This window comes from Taudactylus pleione, unplaced genomic scaffold, assembly GCF_031769625.1.
Source record: "Taudactylus pleione unplaced genomic scaffold, aTauple2 ptg000154l, whole genome shotgun sequence".
Taxonomy (NCBI): Eukaryota; Metazoa; Chordata; class Amphibia; order Anura; family Myobatrachidae; genus Taudactylus; species Taudactylus pleione.
Window position 1 is genome coordinate 20427591 of NW_028284556.1, and position 20661 is coordinate 20448251.

At 43.3% G+C, this 20661-nt stretch overlaps 1 protein-coding gene across 1 annotated transcript in view; it reads right to left on the minus strand.

The window, feature by feature from the left end:
• Window positions 1-17645: 17645 nt before the first annotated feature.
• LOC148521934 (sulfotransferase 6B1-like) overlaps window positions 17646-20661 on the minus strand; it is a 66338-nt gene continuing 63322 nt past the window's right edge. Inside the window, exon 7 of the mRNA XM_088474500.1 lies at window positions 17646-19738. Coding sequence (XP_088330626.1) covers window positions 19608-19738 — 131 coding nt within the window. The 3' untranslated portion in view covers window positions 17646-19607. The remainder of the gene's footprint in view (window positions 19739-20661) is intronic.

Here is a 20661-nt window from a genome sequence, read left to right on the forward strand (position 1 = left end):
AAGGCTTTACCAGCGTGTCTCTATCCAACTTATGACACTCATACTTCACTTTGTCTAGTTTTTCTTGTTTATAACCACTTCCTTTGAATTTCATCTGCCTGTTTCTCATAGATTTTCTTATCTGTACAGTTCCCCCTAAGCCTTCGTAGTTGGCTCCCTGGAATTGAATCTAGCCAGTTGCTGTGGTGGCAGCTGTCTATTGTACATTGTTGTCACTAACATCAAAAGATAAGTGATCACAAAATTTAGACAAAGATGTCCTATCCCCCTTCCATATGAAGAGGATGTCATCTATGTATCTGGACCAGGATACCAGATTCGCCCCAAACTGATGATTCTGCCAAACCTGCTCATCCTCCCACATGCCCATGAACTTGTTGGCATAGCTGGGGGTGAATCTGGTACCCATGGAAGTTCCCATCTGTTGTAGAAAGAATTGGTCCTTAAAATGAAAATAATTAGTGCGTAAGATAAAATCTATGCCCTTAACTAAGAAGTCACATAGTTCTGAATTGTAATCACTGTTCTCAAGAAAAGAGATAACTGCTTCTTTGCCCACATCATGATTTATGATCGTATATAACGAATTAATGTCTGCTGTGACTATTAAATAGTCCTGATTCCATTGTATATTCTGTAAGATCCTTAAGGCATCACGTGTGTTTTTAAGATGAGACTTATTCCTCATCACTAGGGGTCATAGGTGAAAAATCTATGAATTCTGATAGGTTGGCTGTTATAGAGTCTACCCCAGAAACTATAGGTCGTCCGGGTGGATTTTGTATGTCCTTATGGACTTTTAGTAGAATGTAAATCACTGGTATGCAAGGGTCTTCTGGTACTAAAAATGTTCCCTCTGGTTCAGACAGAGTTCCATTATCAACATAAGTAGCTACCAGATGTTTTAAATTAGTATGGATCCTTTTGATGGGGTCTCCTTTGAGTTTCTTATAGACCCTCTGATCATTTAACTGTCTTAAGACCTCTTGTTCATACTTTATAACATCCATAAGTACCACCCCCCCCTTATCTGCTTTCAGATCTTTAAGTGCCTCATTTTCTTTCTTTGATAGATTGAGACAAGCCTTTTGTCAATGGTATAGTTTCTATCTCTTTGCTTATAAGCTGTCCAAAGGTCTCAATAAAGATACCTCTAGTATGAATGGGATTGAAGATTTTGGTTTGAACATCTTTTTAGGGAGTTCCTCCTGAATATTATCTTCACTCTCCATATTGCGTGATTTCTTGCCTTCAAAAAACCTTTTTATAGATAATTTTCTCAAATATCTCTGTAGGTCAACATATAGACTAAATTTATTCAGTTTGGCAGACGGGGCGAATTTAAGACCTTTTTCAAGTAAGAACATTTCATATTCATTTAAAATGTGTTCACTTAGATTAAAAAGCTTCACCTTACTATGGAATTGAGGACCATCATCCTGACCCAGGGCCTGATTCAGAGCCGGACGCTATTTGCGAACGGTTGTTCAGAAAAAGGGGCCGGCTATTTAAACTGAGCACTCGCTCTTTGCGGTCTGTTGACGCCTCTATGTCTGAGCGAGTGAACGAAACATGCGCTCGCTATTTTGTAAAGACGCCCCCTGGCCGTTCGCATCATATGTCATCTCCGCTATTATATTAATTGAGTACATCGAAAGGCGTCTGAACTGCTCGCAGTGCTTGTGGTAGGTTTTACTTCCCGCAATCACCGCGAGCAGTTCAGGCTAAAAGACAACCAAGTGACATGGTCGATGACGCTGCTTTGTTAATTATGCACACCCATTAAACGCCCGTTTTGACCATTTGGCACGCCTGCGTTCGGATCTCCACTCCCTATTTTCAAGCACCTTCCCCTGTTACCACCCACAAACGCCTCATTCTGTCACTCAAATTAGCAGGCACTCGCTGTTTTGCGAGCGCACGATTTCCGACCGCAATAACTGGTTGGCGCATGCGCATTATGACCCATACGCATGCGCAGATGTGCAAACATCGCTCAGAGCGAGCGGCCGCTTACGAGTGGCTCTGAATCAGGCCCCCTGTTCCTTATGCAACATTTTGATGCGTTTATTTCTGAACTTCTTTTTAATTCTCTTTTTCTTTGTACCCCCCCTTTTGCCCCTATGGCACCGATGGATTAATTGAAAGTCCAGGGTTCCTCCCTTTGATCTAAAAAACTGTCTCTGCTATCTAGAATCCTAAACTGATTGTTTGATGTCATAGTATGGGGTTCTCTTCTCCATCTACCTTGATTAGATAATGTAGGCGGATCCTTTACCCTCTCAGAGTAAAGTCTCTCCTTTCTATTTTCATCCCTATGGTATTTTAGTTATTATTAACAAAACTATGGCCCTCATTCAGAGCCGCTCGTTAGCGGCAGTACGCTCGTTCCGAGCGATGTTTGCACATCTGCGCATGCGTACGGTTTTTAGTACGCATGCGCGAACCAGTCAGTGCGGCCGAAAATCGTTGGTACGCAATATAGCGAGGGCCTGCTATTTTGAGTGACAGAATGAGGCGTATGTGGGTGGTAACAGGGGAAGGTGCTTGAAAATGGGGAGTGGAGATCCGAACGCAGGCGTGCTTAAAGGTCAAAACGGGCGTTTTATGGGTGTGCATATTTAAAACAGCAGCGTCATTGACCACGTCACTGGGTTATTTTATAGCCAGAACTGCTCGCAAATTTGTGGTAGCAAACACCAACCACAAGAATAGCGAGCAGTTCATACGCTGGTCGATGTACTCGATTAATCTAATAAATAGCGGACATGACGTAGGATGCGAGCGGCCAGGGGGCATTTTTAACAAATAAACGAGCGTATGTTTTGCTCGCTCGTTCAGACTTAGAGGTGTGAACAGACTGCAATGTGCGTACGGATCATTTGAATAGCCACCCCTTGTTTTTAAACGAGCGACCACAAATAGCGAACGGCTCTGAATCAGGCCCTATAATCTCTAATTTAGTGACAAAAGAGTTGGACACTGGGAGGTCACGTAGCCACAACCTGCTGAAATGAAATTTGGTAGCCAATAATATATGCCTTTGCCTACTGTAAGCATTGCTACAATAGAGCATCTCTGTAACCTGATATTATGTATTATGGACCTGATACAGATGTGGACACAAATGCCATTGCAGCTGTGATCTCTTATGGATCACAATTGTGAAAATATGCTAATGAAAATATGCTAATGACACTTGCTGACCAGTGCTCGGAAACGCACACTGAAAGCATCTCACATCCCCGCTCTTGCATAAAACCGGAAACATCGAACGCAGTTGAGGCAGCCATCAACCTTTTGTGTAAACCTAAGCTGTCGCAGATGCGCAGAGGGCTCTCCTGCTGCAAGCAAGAGCTCAGTGGCTAATTTTTGGATTCAGAAAGCAGTGTTTAAACGGTCTGACACGCCTGCGTTTGTCTAACCACTCACTGATACCTTCCCCAAATGCTGACTACCTGTCACTCACTTTGCGAGTGAATCTTCTGTGTGAGTGTAATCGTAGTTCAATCACTGCATGTGCAGCCTACACGCATGCACTATGGAAAACAATTACTCAATCTGCATAAATATTGGCATTGTGTCCACATCTGAATCAGCCCCAAGTCTGCTATCATGTAATCCACTGAATAAAGGATGGCAAAGTGGCAATTGGTCCAAGGCAGGAAATGAGAATGAATAGAAGATATAATGGTCACTACAAATGCAGATGCAATAGGCTGCTGCTATAGTGACCAACTAAATCCCAGAATAAACAAAGCAGCAATTATTTATAGATTATATTAAAACATACATGGAATATATATGATTAAAAAAAGCTTCTACTGATGATTTAGATTGAAAATAATATTTGCAATTGATTTTTGTGAGTATATATGCTATCAGTATATAGAAATCCTTCAATCGGTATGACATACCTAAGCCCGGCGGATATAATAACGACGCCGGAGGGCAGAAGACTGAATATCCCGACAGGGTAAGTATAGTAACTATCCCTAACCCTCACCTTCCCTAACCCTAATCCTCCCTTTGGGGTGCCTAACCCTAACCTCCCCCCATAGTGCCTAACCCTAACCTCCCCCCAGGGGTGCCTAATCCTAATCCCCCCTCCCTGCACCCTAAACCTAACCCTCCCAGGGGTGCCTAACCCTAAACCCTCCTTCCTCTAGCCGAACCCTAGTACCGCCCAGGAGCCACTGAACCTAACCCCCCCCCCCCGACATGCGGCTGTCCACTCCCGATGCCTGGCTTATGTTTGTTCGGTATGCCGGGCGTCGGGATTTCGGCGGGTGGATAATAGGGATTTCGACGCCTATCATTAGTCCCATGCCGGGATTTGACAGTCGGGAATCTGGCGGTCAGCATTTCACCCGCCGGCTTCCTGACCGAATACCAGAAATACCGTCGGTGAAGTTCAGCAAGCCATCATGTGCTGGTTTCATGCACTGGACTGAGGTAACCCTCATATATATGATTTTTAACAACTTATCACGTTAGGTCATTATCATGTCTCTTGTACTGTAGTTCCAGCAAAATTTGCATACAACTTTAAAGGTACAACAAGAACACTACATATATAAACAGCCTGTATAAAGGGACCTAACCTAACAAGTGTAAAAATTAGAGATGTGCGCCAACCCCCTGTGTTTTGGATTTGTATCTCCTTCAAGGTTTTGGATCTGGATTTTATTTGCAAAACCACCCTTGCGTGCTTTGGTTTTTTTTAAAAATTCTAAAAACAGCTAAAATCACTTCATTTGGATCCCAAATTATGCAAAATGTAAAGAAAAGAGGTGCAAGAAGGAATTGTCCTTGTGACATATTAAAAAGGACATACACAGTTTAACAAACCAAGCACTTTAGCGACAAGGACACACTTGTGGCTGAAGTCTTTGGTTTGTTTGGGCCCCCACAAAACAATTTTTGGAAGGACTACCTCCAATTATTAATGGGGAGGTTGATGATGAGGGTATTGGTGGTAGAGATTGCATGTACTGGTCCAAACTGCTAGTAGTTGATACTGTTAATACAAAAGAAAAGAGAGCGCTGGGTTCAGATGTATAAAATAATATTTATTATCTGTGTATGATTCAGGTGTGAGAGAACTATGGAGATAACTATAATGTTAAATCAAGGTAAGCTTTGTTTAAAAAGTAATTCAAAGTCATTCAAAGCAAGCTCTCTCACACCTGAATCATACATAGATAATACATATTTTTTAATGTTACATGTTATATTATATGTACTGTAGGTTATATACCTTTGTTTCTTTTTAGTAATTTTTTTATAAATTTTATACATTTGAACCCAACTCTCTCTTTTCTTTTGTATTAACTCTTTGTGCGGACCAGCAACCCATTTTTCAATAAGAGAGCTACAGGTTTCAAGTAGTTTATATGAGTGCTTCAGATTCTTTTTAAGAATATTTTGGTGGATACATATATCTATATTCCAGCCCCTGGCATATAGATTTTTATTTTCTACTTTGTATAGCTGATACTGGACTGCTAGTTATTAATTTACAAATTATTATAATTTTGTTAAATAAATTGCATGAACTCGCTGCAAATGATGTAACAGGGAGGAGGTGCCTAGATGGTTAATGTGCCTACCTCTTCTAACTTTGGCTTTACAAATGGTACAGATGCCTTCACAACTGTTGTAATGATTTGGGTTAAAATAATTCCACACCAAAGATGTGGCTTTTCTGGACTTATGCCCAGGCATGACAATGGCTTTCTTTTTATCATGAGCAAGATCTGCTGCCACTGGTGACTGATTTACACAAACAACATCCTCATTAGCATCAGATAGTACACAAATTCCCCCCTCATCCTCCTTTTGCACTTTCTACCCACTATTATCCTCATCTAATACTAGCACAGCCATCATGGCGTCAGTGATCTGCTGGGCAACTATATGATAGCTGTTATACTTGATTCCTCTATCAAAGGATTGTTTAATAGTCAATTGTTTTTTTTAAATTACTACTAGTAGTAGTCTTCTTGGACTCTTTCTGGGATGAAGATCCAACCCAGCAGCAGCAGGGACCAAGAGTCACTTAGCCTTATCTTGGATGCAGAACTACATATGATCATTACTGAGGATATTGATGATGAAGGTGTTGGTGATGGAGATTGCAGGTGCTGGGATCTAGCTGATTAAAGGGAGCCAACTGATGCTGGACTGTCTGTTGTTATTTTTTTAGCACAAGTTTCTGATGTTCCCAAAAATGTTCCATGAACTCGCTGCAAATTATGTAACAGGGAGGAGGTTCCTAGATGGTTTAGCTCCCTACCTCTAATTACTCCAGCTTTACAATGGGTACAGATGGCTTGACAATAGTTGTCCAAATTTGGGTAGAAATAATTCCACACATAAGGAGTGGATTTTTTTGTCTTATACCCAGGTATGACAATGGGATTTTCCTTATCATGGGCAACAACTGTTTCTTCCACTGGTGCCTGATTTACACAAACAACATCCTCATCAACAACATCCTCATCATCAACATCCTTATTAGCATCAGCTACACAAATATCTTCCTCATCCTGGTACACTTCCGCAGAAGCATTCTCTATTTCTATGTCAGCATGTTCACTTGTGCTGTTTATCCCCACATTTGCAGAGAATGCACAAGTGGTGGAAGGAGGCTCCTCTTCAAGTTCCATTTTGGAAAGGTCAGGCTCGCACATGGAACCCGCCGACACACTAAGAGTCTTCCCAGGGATTTGTGACATTTCTGAGCGCAGAGTTGGTTCCTGTGTCCTAAACAATTTTAATTTTTTTGAAACATCTACAGGGAGGGTTTACATCGTCATAAGAGGCAGAACCACCAGTCATAAATAAAGGCCAAGGCTAACTTTCTCTTTGATGTTTTTTACTTTAGCACTGTATAAGATTGTTTCTTTGAATTTAGATGCTCTGACTTAAGCCCTGTATGCCCTTGGGCATCGGCTTTAGTAGATGACGTAGGCGGACTGGTAACGTCATGACTGGTGGTACTGGCAGCAGCTCCAGCACTAGTATGGGGTTCCTGCTCTTCTCTCAACTAATCATTCTCCATATCAACAAACACGAACAAAGTGGGGTACAGCACACATGTCAAATTGTACCAATTTAAAATATTACACTGTGGTATCAATGACCTACAGCATCACAATATTTTTTATGAATAATACATGGGTGCTACCACTTACAGTGTCGCAATATTTTTTAGGAATAATACACTGCGCTACCACTTACAGTGTCACAATATTTTTTATTAATAATACACTGCACTACCATTTAGTGTCACAATATTTTTTTATGAATAATACACTGCACTATCACTTACAATGTCACAATATATTTATGAATAATACACTGCGCTACCACTTAGTGTCACTATATATATTTTATGAATAATATACTGTGGTTCCACTTACAGTGACAATGTTTTTTATGAATAATACACTACACTACCACTTACAGTGTCAAAATAATTTTTTTAATAATACACTGTGGTTCCACTTAAAGAGTCACAATATTTTTTTTGAATAATACACAACAGTTCCACTTACAGTGTCAAAATAATTTTTATGAATAATACACTGTGGTTCCTCTTAGTGTCACAATATTTTTTATGAATAATACACTGCGCTACCACTTAGTGTCACAATATTTTTCATGAATACACTGCACTACCACTTACAGTGTAACAATACGTGTTGAATATTACACTGCGTTTCCACTTACAGTGTCACAATATGTGTATATTACACTGTGGTTTCATTTAGTGTCACAATATGTGTATGAACATTACACAGCGCTATGACTTATAGTGTCACAATACGTTTTCACTTACAGCGTCACAATACATGTTGAATATTACACTGTGTTTCCACTTACAGTGTCACAATACAAGTATATTACACTACGGTTCCACTTACAGTGTCATAATTTGTGTATGACCTGCAGCATTAGAGTAAAAATAATAATAATAATATAGTACAGTGGGATACAGCACCCAAAAAAGAAAAAAAATTAATTATATTATTAGCTCTTTTTTTATTTTACGATTGGCACCCCTGGATGGGCACAGCAGCCCCTGCCCTTTACGGACACAGCAGCCCCTGGATGGACACAGCAGCCCCTGCCCCTGGATGGACACTGCAGCCTCTGAATGGACACAGCAGCCCCTGCCACCTGATGGACACAGAAACCCTTGGATGGACACCCCTGGATGGATACAGCAGTCACTGCCATAGGATGGATAATGCAACCACTGGATGAACACAGCAGCCCCTGGATGGACACAGCAGCCACTGCCCCTGGATGAACACAAATCAGCCCCCACCCTGGACAGACACAGCAGCCCCTGGATGGACACAGCAGCCCCTGCCCCTGGACGGATAATGCAACCACTCGATGAACACAGCAGTCCCTGGATGGATACAACAGCCACTGCCCCTGGATGAACACAGCAGCCCCCACCCTGGACAGACACAGCAGCCCTGGATGGACAAAGCACCCGCCGGCTCACTACACTCCCCACAGCCTGAGTGAAATGGTGCCGATGACCGGGTACCTTTATAGTATCCAAAACCCGCTAGAATCCAAGAGTAGGAGGATCACGTTTTGCCTTGTTTTGGGATCCAAGTCAGGCGGAAAACCCGCTCATCTCTAATAGAAACTGTGTTTTTATACATGTGTGCCCTCCCCAGCCATTGACCACACTGCACTTTACTGGTATTGTGTTGTATCAGAAGTAGTTAAGCAATGAAAACTGGGCTGACATTTAATCCTCTGTCACTATAAACATTTTCCCTCACACCACAGCCCCTCACACCACAGCCCCCTCATCACAGCCCCCACATCACAGCCCCCTCATCACAGCCCCCTCATCACAGTCCGTCACATCACAGCCCTCCTTATCACAGTCCGTCACATCACAGCCCTCCTCATCACAGTCCGTCACATCACAGCCCTCCTCATCACAGCCTCCCTTTAGCACAGCCCCTCACCACACCCCACAGTACAGACCTAGACATTCTTTACAAAAAGGTATACCCCCTCCATGGATGATCTTCTCATTTGCTATCAGGTCTCATTAAGAAAGGACTTATGGGCGCTGATGGGTTCTATTCATGATGGGAACATGCCTGATCCACAGGAATGCAATAAGATCTATCATTTCCAGCAAAAGGTGAAGCTTCAAATAACAGACCCTCATTCACAACACAGCCCCTCTCCTCTCTTCGCCAGCACCTGCTGCCGGCTCCCGCACAGCAGGGGACTGATGGCAGCAGCGGGGGATTGGCAGCCTGGCCCCTGGGAGTGCAGTGCTATGCGTACATTTCCTGCCTGACACAGCATCGCTCAGCCACCTCAGCTCAGCTGAGCTCCCTTCCCGGACTTGGCACTGCCTCAGGCTCTCCTCGAAATATAGGCAGGCCACTTTACTAGCTGTGACAGACAGTCGGTGGGCTGCATGTCATGCATGAAAGCAGGTTAGAGTTCAGTGCCTCGGGTGACAAGCACCCCTCAGACCAATCGGCCCACCGGGAATCTTCCCGCTGAAGGTAATGGCCAATCTGCCCCTGGTGCCAATACCATGTAACAGAGCAGGTGACAGACAAGATATCTCCCAACCAGCAGCTTTCTCTAACATGTTCATAGCCAGGCTTTACCATATTCTTTTTTAGCCTTAAAATAGATGACTGTGACCACGTGAAACAGCTGTTGGCTGGTCATTACCTTGTCCGTCACCTGCTATGTTGCATTTGAATGTCACTGAGTGTCCTTACTTTGTATCTGTGATTTGTACTTCTCGTATTATGATACATTCTGCATCTTCACATGCACCAGACTTGTGCATATCCTATTCAGGGCTTTTGAGACATCTGGGGGTCCCATGTGATTAAGAGTGGATGTGACCAAATTTGGGAGGTGTGGCCATGCCCCCTCTGAAATTACATATATAATACTATGCATTTAACCATGCGCTGCTCAGCCACTGGCCTTGGCCCCCACCAGGCACCTCCAACAGGTCCAGGTACACGTAATTAGTACCTGCCCTTACCCTTTGACATCTCTCGTCCTATCCACATACTGTGGCCTATTTCCATCATCCCTTTCTTTTAATGCAGAGATATCAGTTTGTGGAAAGCCATATACTTCCCCTATAATTATACTTTGGGTGAAATACATAAGAGGTGTATATAAGTAAGGGAATGGTTCACAAGTGATAGCAGTAGTTCTTTAAATTATATAATTAGGTTTGCTGACATGTGCATATCTATCATGTACATGTACCACAAGCCTACAAAGAGTATGGTATGTAATGTCGAAATCAGAATTTCGACATTCATTATAAAACCACCATCATGTTGAAATGCTATGGAGGTCAACATTCAGGATGTCGACATGTTCAGAATAACGACATTTAAAATGATGATAGATGTGTATACACCTGGTGGACAAGTAAGTGTACAGTATATGTGCATAATGTACTGTGGGCCTGATTCAGCAAGGAACGCACAGGAGAGAGCGCACGCACTTGGCCGATGATACCATGCTGCGCATGTGTATGCATAGCATACACATGATTATGCGTGAACTAGCCAGTGTGATCAGGTAAGCGTACACAGACTATACACAGCGTGTGTGCAGACCCCTTCTGTCATTTATTGACAGGAAGTGCCATTTGTGGGTGGTGACGGGGGGGTGGTCGGGTGAACGCAGGCGTGCCTGTGCGTTGGGATGCCGTTTTAGGGGCATCCATATTTAATCCAGTGCGGCAACGGACGCAGTGATGAGACTCCGTGCACACAGGAAGTCACCAAGATCCTGCGCAAGGTCTGGTCAATCACTATTATGTAAATGTGGTCCATGGTTCTCGATGTTACCGATATTTACGCTATCTTGTGTACTGATCAGGCTTTGGGTGTCTGCATCTAGTGCTTTGGTCACCACGAGTATGCATTGATTAGCATATTCTCGCAGTGACTGGGTGTGTGCGTCTGCTAGCGTGCGTTCTTTGCTGAATCAGGCCCTGTGTCCCTGCTTTTCTGTGGTCCGTAAATGATCCCATTGTTGGAATGACATTAAACTTTTTTTTGCAAGTAGAGCGTTGATGAGCATTACCTTGTTTATAGATCACTTTTAGGATTAGATTTAGGATTAGAGCTATGTGGAAACTTTTTATTTAGTTGCACGTTTTATTGTTTCCCACAACTCTTTCTATTTTCTAATTTTAATTTCGCAGAACAAACCTTTGGCACATTTGCTGTATAAATGGTGAAAGTCATTGAGGCCACAAGCAGTTTCTGCACAAGTATCTCCATGGTACCACAATCCTCTACACCCAGTCATTCCCCATCCTGAGACCCTGACTAGGAATATGTGGCATCAGGGGCATAACATTATTCCAATCATGCCATATTATTCCATTAATGCTTTAATTTAAATGCCACACAGAACATGCAACAGCAAAACTCAGCCAATGGGAGTGACTGGACTGGACACTGATTTGATGCAAATACATTATATACCAATTGCTATTCATCAGAGCACCAGAGGACAAATATATCACCAGCCTACTGTCTCCATACAGCAGTGTCTCCAGCAGTTGCCCATTGTGACCCACATACCACCAGGGGAAAGCATCAACAAGAATTATGTCTTATCTACATGTGCACCCCATGCTGGCAGCACCTTCCAACAAAATGTTGATCACACAATGGGTTTCTTCAGGTGGGACATTAACCAAGATGACCCATCTTCCAAACATTATTCTTATGGATCGAAGCTCTCACGTTTTCTCAAAGCATCATACAGGCTGAAACTGTGAAAAACAAGAGTCACTACAAGATTCAAACACCCTTTAATATCCCTGGGATATTTTCACAGATCAGGTTACAATAGTTCCTACACTTGGCACTGATGTGTCTTCTGTCCCTCATAGGAATAAGAGATCTGCAGGATTTATACTGTATTCCCTTCCAAAAGATCTTCTTATAGATATCAGATATCCAATATGGACTATTTCTATAATGTCAGCAATTATGGAGTTACTCCCAATCAGAATCAGATTAAAAATCAACTTTATTAGCCAAGTATACAAACATATACAAGGAATTTGAATCTGGTAACTACTGGCCAATTTGTCATTTAATACATCAATCATACATACATAATATACAATACCAGGATTAATATAAACAATAAAAGCTTTTTAAATAGAACAATTTGCACAAAGATGACCTGATATTTATAGTTAGCAATTTAACAGCAAAAAAGCCTGCGGAAAAAAACTTTTGAGATGTCTAGTGGTCTTGGAAAGACATGATCTATACCGCCTTCCTGACGGGAGCAGTTGAAATAGATCATGACCCGGATGAGCTTCATCTGCCACGATATTACCAGACCGCTTCCTAACCCTAGACAAGTCCTGAATAGAAAGAAGTTTAGCTCCAATTATCCTTTCCGCAATCCTAACTACTCTCTGTAGTCTGGCCTTGTCTCGTTCACTGGCTGCACCCCACGTAGGCATAAGGTCGATTGCTCTTCCGTGTCCAAGAATTAACATCTGTGTGAGCAAAGACTGCAAGGTGCAAATGGAACCTGACTACTGCAAGTTTGAGAAGTGTCATCCAATTAAGTCATTGTAAATCACCAGGTTTTTTTGTACATATTCATAGTTTTTTTCTAAAGAACTTTTAATGTTTACATTTTATTCCAGTAGTGTAGTTACTATAAGTTCTATTAAATTACATTTGTGTCTCATTTGTCACTTACCATTAATTGTAATATTAATCTAAGTATTAATATGCTATAATGTATCATTGAGCATGTCAAGAAATGAAAACAAAAGCCTTTATAAATAATATACTGTATGTTTTACATTTTTTTACATATGTCCTCATGGTTCATTTTATTAGAGAAACGTTCTATATTTTTTTTTATTTGATTATGTTGAAAATGAAAACATTCTGTACAACTAATGCAAAGCCGTTAGGTGTTTCCATATTACAAAGCAAAATCCTGACCTTTCATGTAAATTTCCCTATATCCCTATTTGTAATAGACATGTGCGCAGACCCCTGTGTTTTGGTTTTGATTCTAAATTATCGACATGTGTTGGTTTTGGCAAAACCACCCTCAAATGTTTTGGTTTTGAATTTCTTTAAAAATTCATAAAAACAGCTAAAATTATATAATTTTACCTGTTTTTGTTTATACAGTATTATTAATATCAATAACAATCATTCCAGTCAATTTTGACCACCTCACGGGCGGCTCACAATTTTGTTTTCACCAATATTATCCAAAGGCTGCAGCAAGCTGGCTGGGTACACACCATACGATATATCATACGATATATCGTTCTCCCGTGGATTGGATGATGTATTGTACACATTATATATTGTGTACATTCAATATGCTGTTCTGCATAGCAGATGAGACAATACAATCAACGACACGGCGATGTTACATGCAGCATGTAATGACACATCGCGCCGTCGTACACCTAGTAGAAAATATAATGTAATTACTAAAACACTGCTTCAAAACCACTAGTTTAGATGATGCTAGTAGCAGCAAAATAGTTATTTCCCATCCAAAATCAGCAACTAGCCCTGGCGTGGGTCCCCCTGCCATAACATTAACCAGGCCCAAACTGATCAGCCCAGGACTGGAATTGCTCAGAAAGTGGGAACCCCAAAAATAAAATGGAATCATCCTTCCCGAGGAACCACCAGCACTGGGCTGAAAGCTATTCCCCATATCCCCAGGGGCAGTGGATGTGGGGTTAATGGTTAAATTAATAAAAATATATGGTAATATTGTTCATTACAGGTTAACCACAAGTATGCTGGCATTAATGGAACTAGTGCTAGCTTGCCCTGACATTAAGGGACCGCTAACACTTATAGTTCACCTGTAAAGAAAATATTAAAACATCCAAAGTACACACGGACCTATGGATGCCTATAGGGACCAAAGGGGAGGTCATCCAAGGATTTAATAGGCATGTAATTGTGTTTAATAAAGGATTACAACCTTCAGTGTGCATGTACTGTGGTTATTTAATAGTTTCTTTACAGGTGGACTACAGGTGCCAGTGGGACATAGACAGGGAAGGATTTATACTGTATGCAATCCAATACACTTGAGATCCAACATTTGCAGGATTCTGACATTTTGCCTAGTTTTGAGAACCAGATTTGGCTGGGGTACCGAGGCATGCCTCGGTTCAACTTGGTACCTTGCCTGCCTTTCAAGGGGAAATGGGCCTCAGACTGCACACCCTAAAAAAAATAAAAAAAATATATACATATATTATATATATCTATATATATATATATATATATATATATTAGGGGTGTGCACCGGACACTTTTCGTGTTTTGTGTTTTGGTTTTGGATCTGGATCTTTCTTCGTGTTTTGGATCTGGATTGGTTTTGCCAAAACCACCCTTCCGTGTTTTGGGTTCTGGGTTTTGTGTTTTGGATCTGGATTTTTTCTTAAAAAATAAAAAAAAAACGCTAAAATCACATAAATGGGCCTTTTTTTGTTCCTACGCTATTAATAACCCCAATAACATTAATTTCCACTCATTTCCACTCTATTCTGAACACCTCACACCTCACAATATTGTTTTTAGGCCAAAAGGTTGTACCGAGGAAGCTGGATGACTATGCTAAGCGACACAAGGGGGCGGCACAAACACGTGGCCCATCTAGGAGTGGCACTGCAGTGGCAGACAGGAAGCCAATCAGCGTTATGGTGCCCATTTGCATGTAGCACGAACCCGGGAGATCCGTGCTACATGCATCTGTGTGATTGGCACAGAGCAATGACAGGTCCGTGAGACCCGTCTGTGCTGCTGTGGTAAAAAAAAAAAAAAAAACCTGTGTAAAAAAAGAAAAAAATGGCGTGCACCCCCCCAAAAAAGAGCAACCAGCCCCGGGCATTAGTAACCCAGTGCTGGGTGTGCTTAAATACAGGGGACAAACGACGTAGGGGTCCCCTGTACTTAAGCACAACCAGCACCGGGCTAGTCAGAACCAGCGCTGGTTGCCAAAATACGGGGGACAAACGACGTAGGGGTCCCCTGTATTCTGCGCAACCAGCTCTGGGCTCTGATCCGGTCCTGGTTCTGGAAATATAGGGGACAAAAAATGAGTAGGGTTCCCCTGTATGTTCCAGAACCAGCACTGGACTTTTTCTAGCGGGGGGCTGATGCCACAGCCAGGGGAGCCCTTTCACCGGGCCCCCCAGCCGCAGCATCAACCCTGACCGCTAGTCAGCCCAGGCCGGGGATCCCTGGAGAGCTGGGGACCCCCCCAATAAAGGGGTCACCCTCTCCAGGGCACCCCAGGCCCAGGCTGATAGCCCGGGGCTATCCCCGCCACCCCTGGTGGCGGTGGGTGGCGGGTTGATTGTGTGGTGTGGTGTAAATAAAGAATATCAAACATTGTCTTTACAAGTAGAACTGCAAGTCCCAGCTAGCCTGCCCCGCATGCTGGTACTTGGAGAACCACAAGTACCAGCATGCAGGGCATTAAGGGCCCACTAGTACCTGTAGTTCACCTGTAAAAAAAATGTTTAAAAAAACACAGGACACACACACCGTGACAGTATAAGTTTATTAAACATACATACACACACACACACACACATGTACACATACTCACCTATGTAACCTGTAGCATCGGTCCACTTGTCCGGTAAAGTATCCCTAGGGGACCTGTGAAAAAAAACATACTCACCATCTCCTATGCGAGGTTCTGTCCTCTTCGTTCCAAAGTAGGCATCCCCGGACTTGGCAAAAAAAAAAAACGAAAACGCGATCCACGAACTTAGTACCGTTCTATAGAACGGTACTTCCCGAATGAGAGCTTAGCGGCGGGGTATCACCATGGAAACCCCGCTGCTAAGCGTTCATTGGCTGAGAGAGGTCATCTCCCGTCTCTCAGCCAATGAACGGCTCCCTCCATTGTAGTCAATGGTGGGAACCGCAGGGTAAACTTTAATAACCTTGCGGCTCCCAGCATTGACTACAATGGAGGGAGCCGTTCATTGGCTGAGAGAGACGGGAGATGGCCTCTCTCAGCCAATGAACGCTTAGCAGCGGGGTTTCCATGGTGATACCCCGCCGCTAAGCTCTCATTCGGGAAGTACCGTTCTATAGAACGGTACTAAGTTCGTGGATCGCGTTTTCGTTTTTTTTTTTTGCCAAGTCCGGGGATGCCTACTTTGGAACGAAGAGGACAGAACCTCGCATAGGAGATGGTGAGTATGTTTTTTTTCACAGGTCCCCTATGGATACTTTACCGGACAAGTGGACCGATGCTACAGGGTTACATAGGTGAGTATGTGTACATGTGTGTGTGTGTGTGTGTATGTATGTTTAATAAACTTATACTGTCACGGTGTGTGTGTCCTGTGTTTTTTTTAAACATTTTTTTACAGGTGAACTACAGGTACTAGTGGGCCCTTAATGCCCTGCATGCTGGTACTTGTGGTTCTCCAAGTACCAGCATGCGGGGCAGGCTTGCTGGGACTTGCAGTTCTACTTGTAAAGACAATGTTTGATATTCTTTATTTACACCACACCACACAATCAACCCGCCACCCACCGCCACCAGGGGTGGCGGGGATAGCCCCGGGCTATCAGCATGGGCCTGGGGAGCCCTGGAGAGGGTGACCCCTTTATTGGGGGGGTCCCCAGCTCTCCAGGGATCCCCGGCCTGGGCTGACTAGCGGTCAGGGCTGATGCTGCGGCTGGGGGGCCCGGTGAAAGGGCTCCCCTGGCTGTGGCATCAGCCCCCCGCTAGAAAAAGTCCAGTGCTGGTTCTGGAACATACAGGGGAACCCTACTCATTTTTTTCCCCTGTATTTCCAGAACCAGGACCGGATCAGAGCCCAGAGCTGGTTGCGCAGAATACGGGGGACCCCTACGTCGTTTGTCCCCCGTATTTTGGCAACCAGCTCTGGTTCTGACTAGCCCGGTGCTGGTTGTGTTTAAGTACAGGGGACCCCTATGTCGTTTGTCCCCTGTATTTAAGCACACCCAGCACTGGGTCACTAATGCCCGGGGCTGGTTGCTCTTTTTTTTGGGGGGGGGGCACGCCATTTTTTTCTCTTTTTACACAGGTTTTTTTTTTTTTTTTTACCACAGCAGCACAGACGGGTCTCACGGACCCGTTAGTGCTCTGTGTCAATGACACAGATGCAAGTAGCACGGATCTCCTGGTCCGTGCGTGCATCTGTGTCATTGAAATACACAGCAGCACAGACGGGTCTCACTGACCCATCTGTGCTCTGTGTCACTGTCAATCACACAGATGCATGTAGCACGGATCTCACGAGTCCGTGCTACATGCAAATGAGCACCATAATGCTGATTGGCTGAGAGCCGTGACAGACGGCTCTGTCAGCCAATCAGCACTTTGCCCATTAAAGGCAAAGGCATTTTTTTTAAAATGGCCGCTCGAGGCAAAACCTCGAGATCCGACAGCAGATCTCGAGGTTTTGCCTCGGGAGAGGGATCCGGGGCAGACAGGGAGATCCGAGCTTGGGCTCGGATCGCCCCGGATCCCCGAAGTTCGGGTGGGTTCGGTTCTCAGGGAACCGAACCCGCTCATCCCTAATATATATATATATATATATATATATACAATTGGAGGTGCTACCTGTGGAGACAATTGGTATATACACAAAAAGAGATACAGTTGCTCAACTCCAAATTAACTGTTTTTATATAAATAAATACATTTTTGCAGTGAATAGAGGTTTTTGGCATAATCTTGGCCAAGGTTATGGGCCTACCCACCACATCCGGGTAACCACTTTAGGGCAGGTCCCTAACATACTAGGGTTCAAATCCAGAGCACAGGACACCCCCAAACTAGCCCAGCTAAGCCACCCCAAGACACCGCTCTAATAAGAAAAGTGAAGTGTAAAAGATAAACAGTTAATTTGGAGTTGAGCACCTGTATTTCTTTTTGTGTATACTTCCAATGGGGCCGGGAGCGGAACCCGATTTTCGGGAGGCTCCCGGCCAAATCCGGAGGGTAGGTAAGTATGAAGTAATTGTGCATCTCTGTAAATCCATGCTGCACTGCAGATGGGCAGATTTAAATTGTGCAGAGATTTAGATTTTTTCATCCAAACTAAAATCTAAATTGCAGTGTAAAAATAAAGCTGTCCAGCATTTGTGGCCTACATGCAAAAGCAGATAGTTTTTACCCCACATGCAAAAAACAAAATATGTATTTGCACCCCTTTCATTGCAACATGGTTTGTCCAGGTTCACAATTAATTGCAATATCGTACTCATCACGGATCACAACTGCCACAGCATACGCAGATCGGCCGATGGTATGCACTGTGCATGCATATGCACCGCAGTGCGCGTATGTGAATTAGCATTGCGATCACACTGTGATCACCTACGCAGATACAAAGCCATTGCAGACCAAGGGAAGGGACATCAGCGTTTGGAGGTCATGATGGGGGAGTTGTTGGAAAAACGCAGAAGTATCTGTCCATTTGAACAGCGTTATTTGAGCGTGCATAAATTAGCCACTATGATGGCATACGCAGCTTGAGTACTCACTGCGTGCGATGAGGATAGCAATTTCTGAGTAAGGTCAGACCTGTTGTACTTGTGTGTGAGGGGCCAATGTTACTTGATGTTACCGATGTATATACGCAGGACTGCAAGGTATTACGGATGTGAGATAGCGGTAGTGGGCGTCTCTATGCCGGTTGTGTGACGGCTTTGCGATTGCATTCATTAGCATATTTTCGCAGCAGACCTGCGTGTGTAATCGCAGCTGCGATCGCAATAGCGATCCGTGATGAATCAGGCCCTCTATTCCCAATGCTGAATCAGGCAGTATAGACAGTAGTCCGGAACACAATTATACTCTACAATCTCATTTTGAGTTGGGCAAAACAAGTTTTTTAAAATATCAATTTCTGTACTGCACAGGTGCACCATAAATGCGTATGCTTGAGTCTGCCTAATATTTTTGCATATCCCTGGCTTGCTCTTCCTTACACCTGAAGAGGTGGAACAGGGGAGGTAAGGGGTCGTGCAAGTGCAGGTAGCGTATGGTAAAGGTGTGTTCTTATAATATGCTGGTGCTATAAGTAACTGATGATAATAATAATAATAGTTATAGTAAATGTGAGGTGATTAGGAGGTAGAACCAGCTGAAGATTTGTCAGAAGGTGTGCTGTCTGAAACTTGTAGTGCCATTCAGGAAAACAAAAAAAGCAGGTGGAGACTCTAAGCACTAATGATACTGATAATCTGGTTGGAAAGATAATCTGGTAATAAATAGGAGCACAAGAAAAGTTGGTTAAATCCGTTCCTAATATCTTCTGTGTAGCAACTTTACTCATATTATTCTGCTTTAATCATAATTTAGAAGGTCAACATAGATTTAAAACTGTATAACACATTCTTCAATCATCTCTGTGCCTCAGTCCTGCTTTAATAAAATGTTATATGCAAATATCTGATGTAACCAGAACATGACCCAAATACCTACATTATATCCAATATCCAAGTGAAATATAAAAAGGTTTATTTTTCATGCATTAATCACCATTTACAATAAACCTTGTACTTCAACATTTCTCCGATTTTAGTTCCTGCTAAACACTCTTCAAATTTTGCATCCATTTCTTGGCTTTGGGCTACGGAAAAGTGATTTTTCCAATCTCCAACATCCCCTGGGAAAAGATCAAAATAGTGTTTTAGGAGAGATTATTTGAGTTAAGTGAAACTTTTTGCACATATGTGAATGTTAAAGACATCTGTATGCTGCTATTATTTATCAAATCATGTAAATATTTGAGTAGCCGTATACTGTAAATCTGCAGATACACAAAACACACATAATATGCCTGCACGGTACTTTATGGATGCACATAACCAGGGCTGGCTCGAGGCATGTTCGACCAGTGCGGTCGAATAGGGGTGGCACCCCTCCCAGCCATTCCTGATTGCAGTGGGACAGTCCCGTTTTTCGTGCACTGCCCCGCTATTCCACCAGCGGGACGAAGTGTCGTGCAGGCGGCCAGGAGGTTGGGCACCTCCATCGCCACAGCTGTGCAGCGGTTCCGGCCCCGGAGAAGAGGAATAGATGCACCCGGCATCCATTCAGTGACGTAGTGCTGGGCTCACCACCAGCCTGACGTTAACGGGAGACGTGACAACAAAAACAAAGTTATAAATGTGAACTACTTGCAGTTACATGAATCGTGTATTTCATTTCTAAGATTAAGCTAATATAACATATGGGGTGGGATGCAGGAAATGGAGAAATGCAGTCATACCCCCAAAATGCAGGTTTGACCGCATTTCTCAAATGCACCAAGCCGCTTGGTTGCGGTGGGTAACTCCATTTTTCCTGATGGTGTTACCCCATAGAAGCCTTTGGGCCTCTATCAGAAGAGTGCTGTGAGAGGGATCCAATCGGATCCCTCCCAGCACCCCCCGCTGGGTCATAGACCCAGAAGTCCCTCATTCGCAAAGAGCCGCTGTTACCGAGAGAGAGCGGTTCTTTGTGCATTTTTCCAAGTTACCAACTTCGGCATACATGCGAAGAGCAGCAGAATGCATCGCATCCCGAATGCGTCATGCATCACGCCCA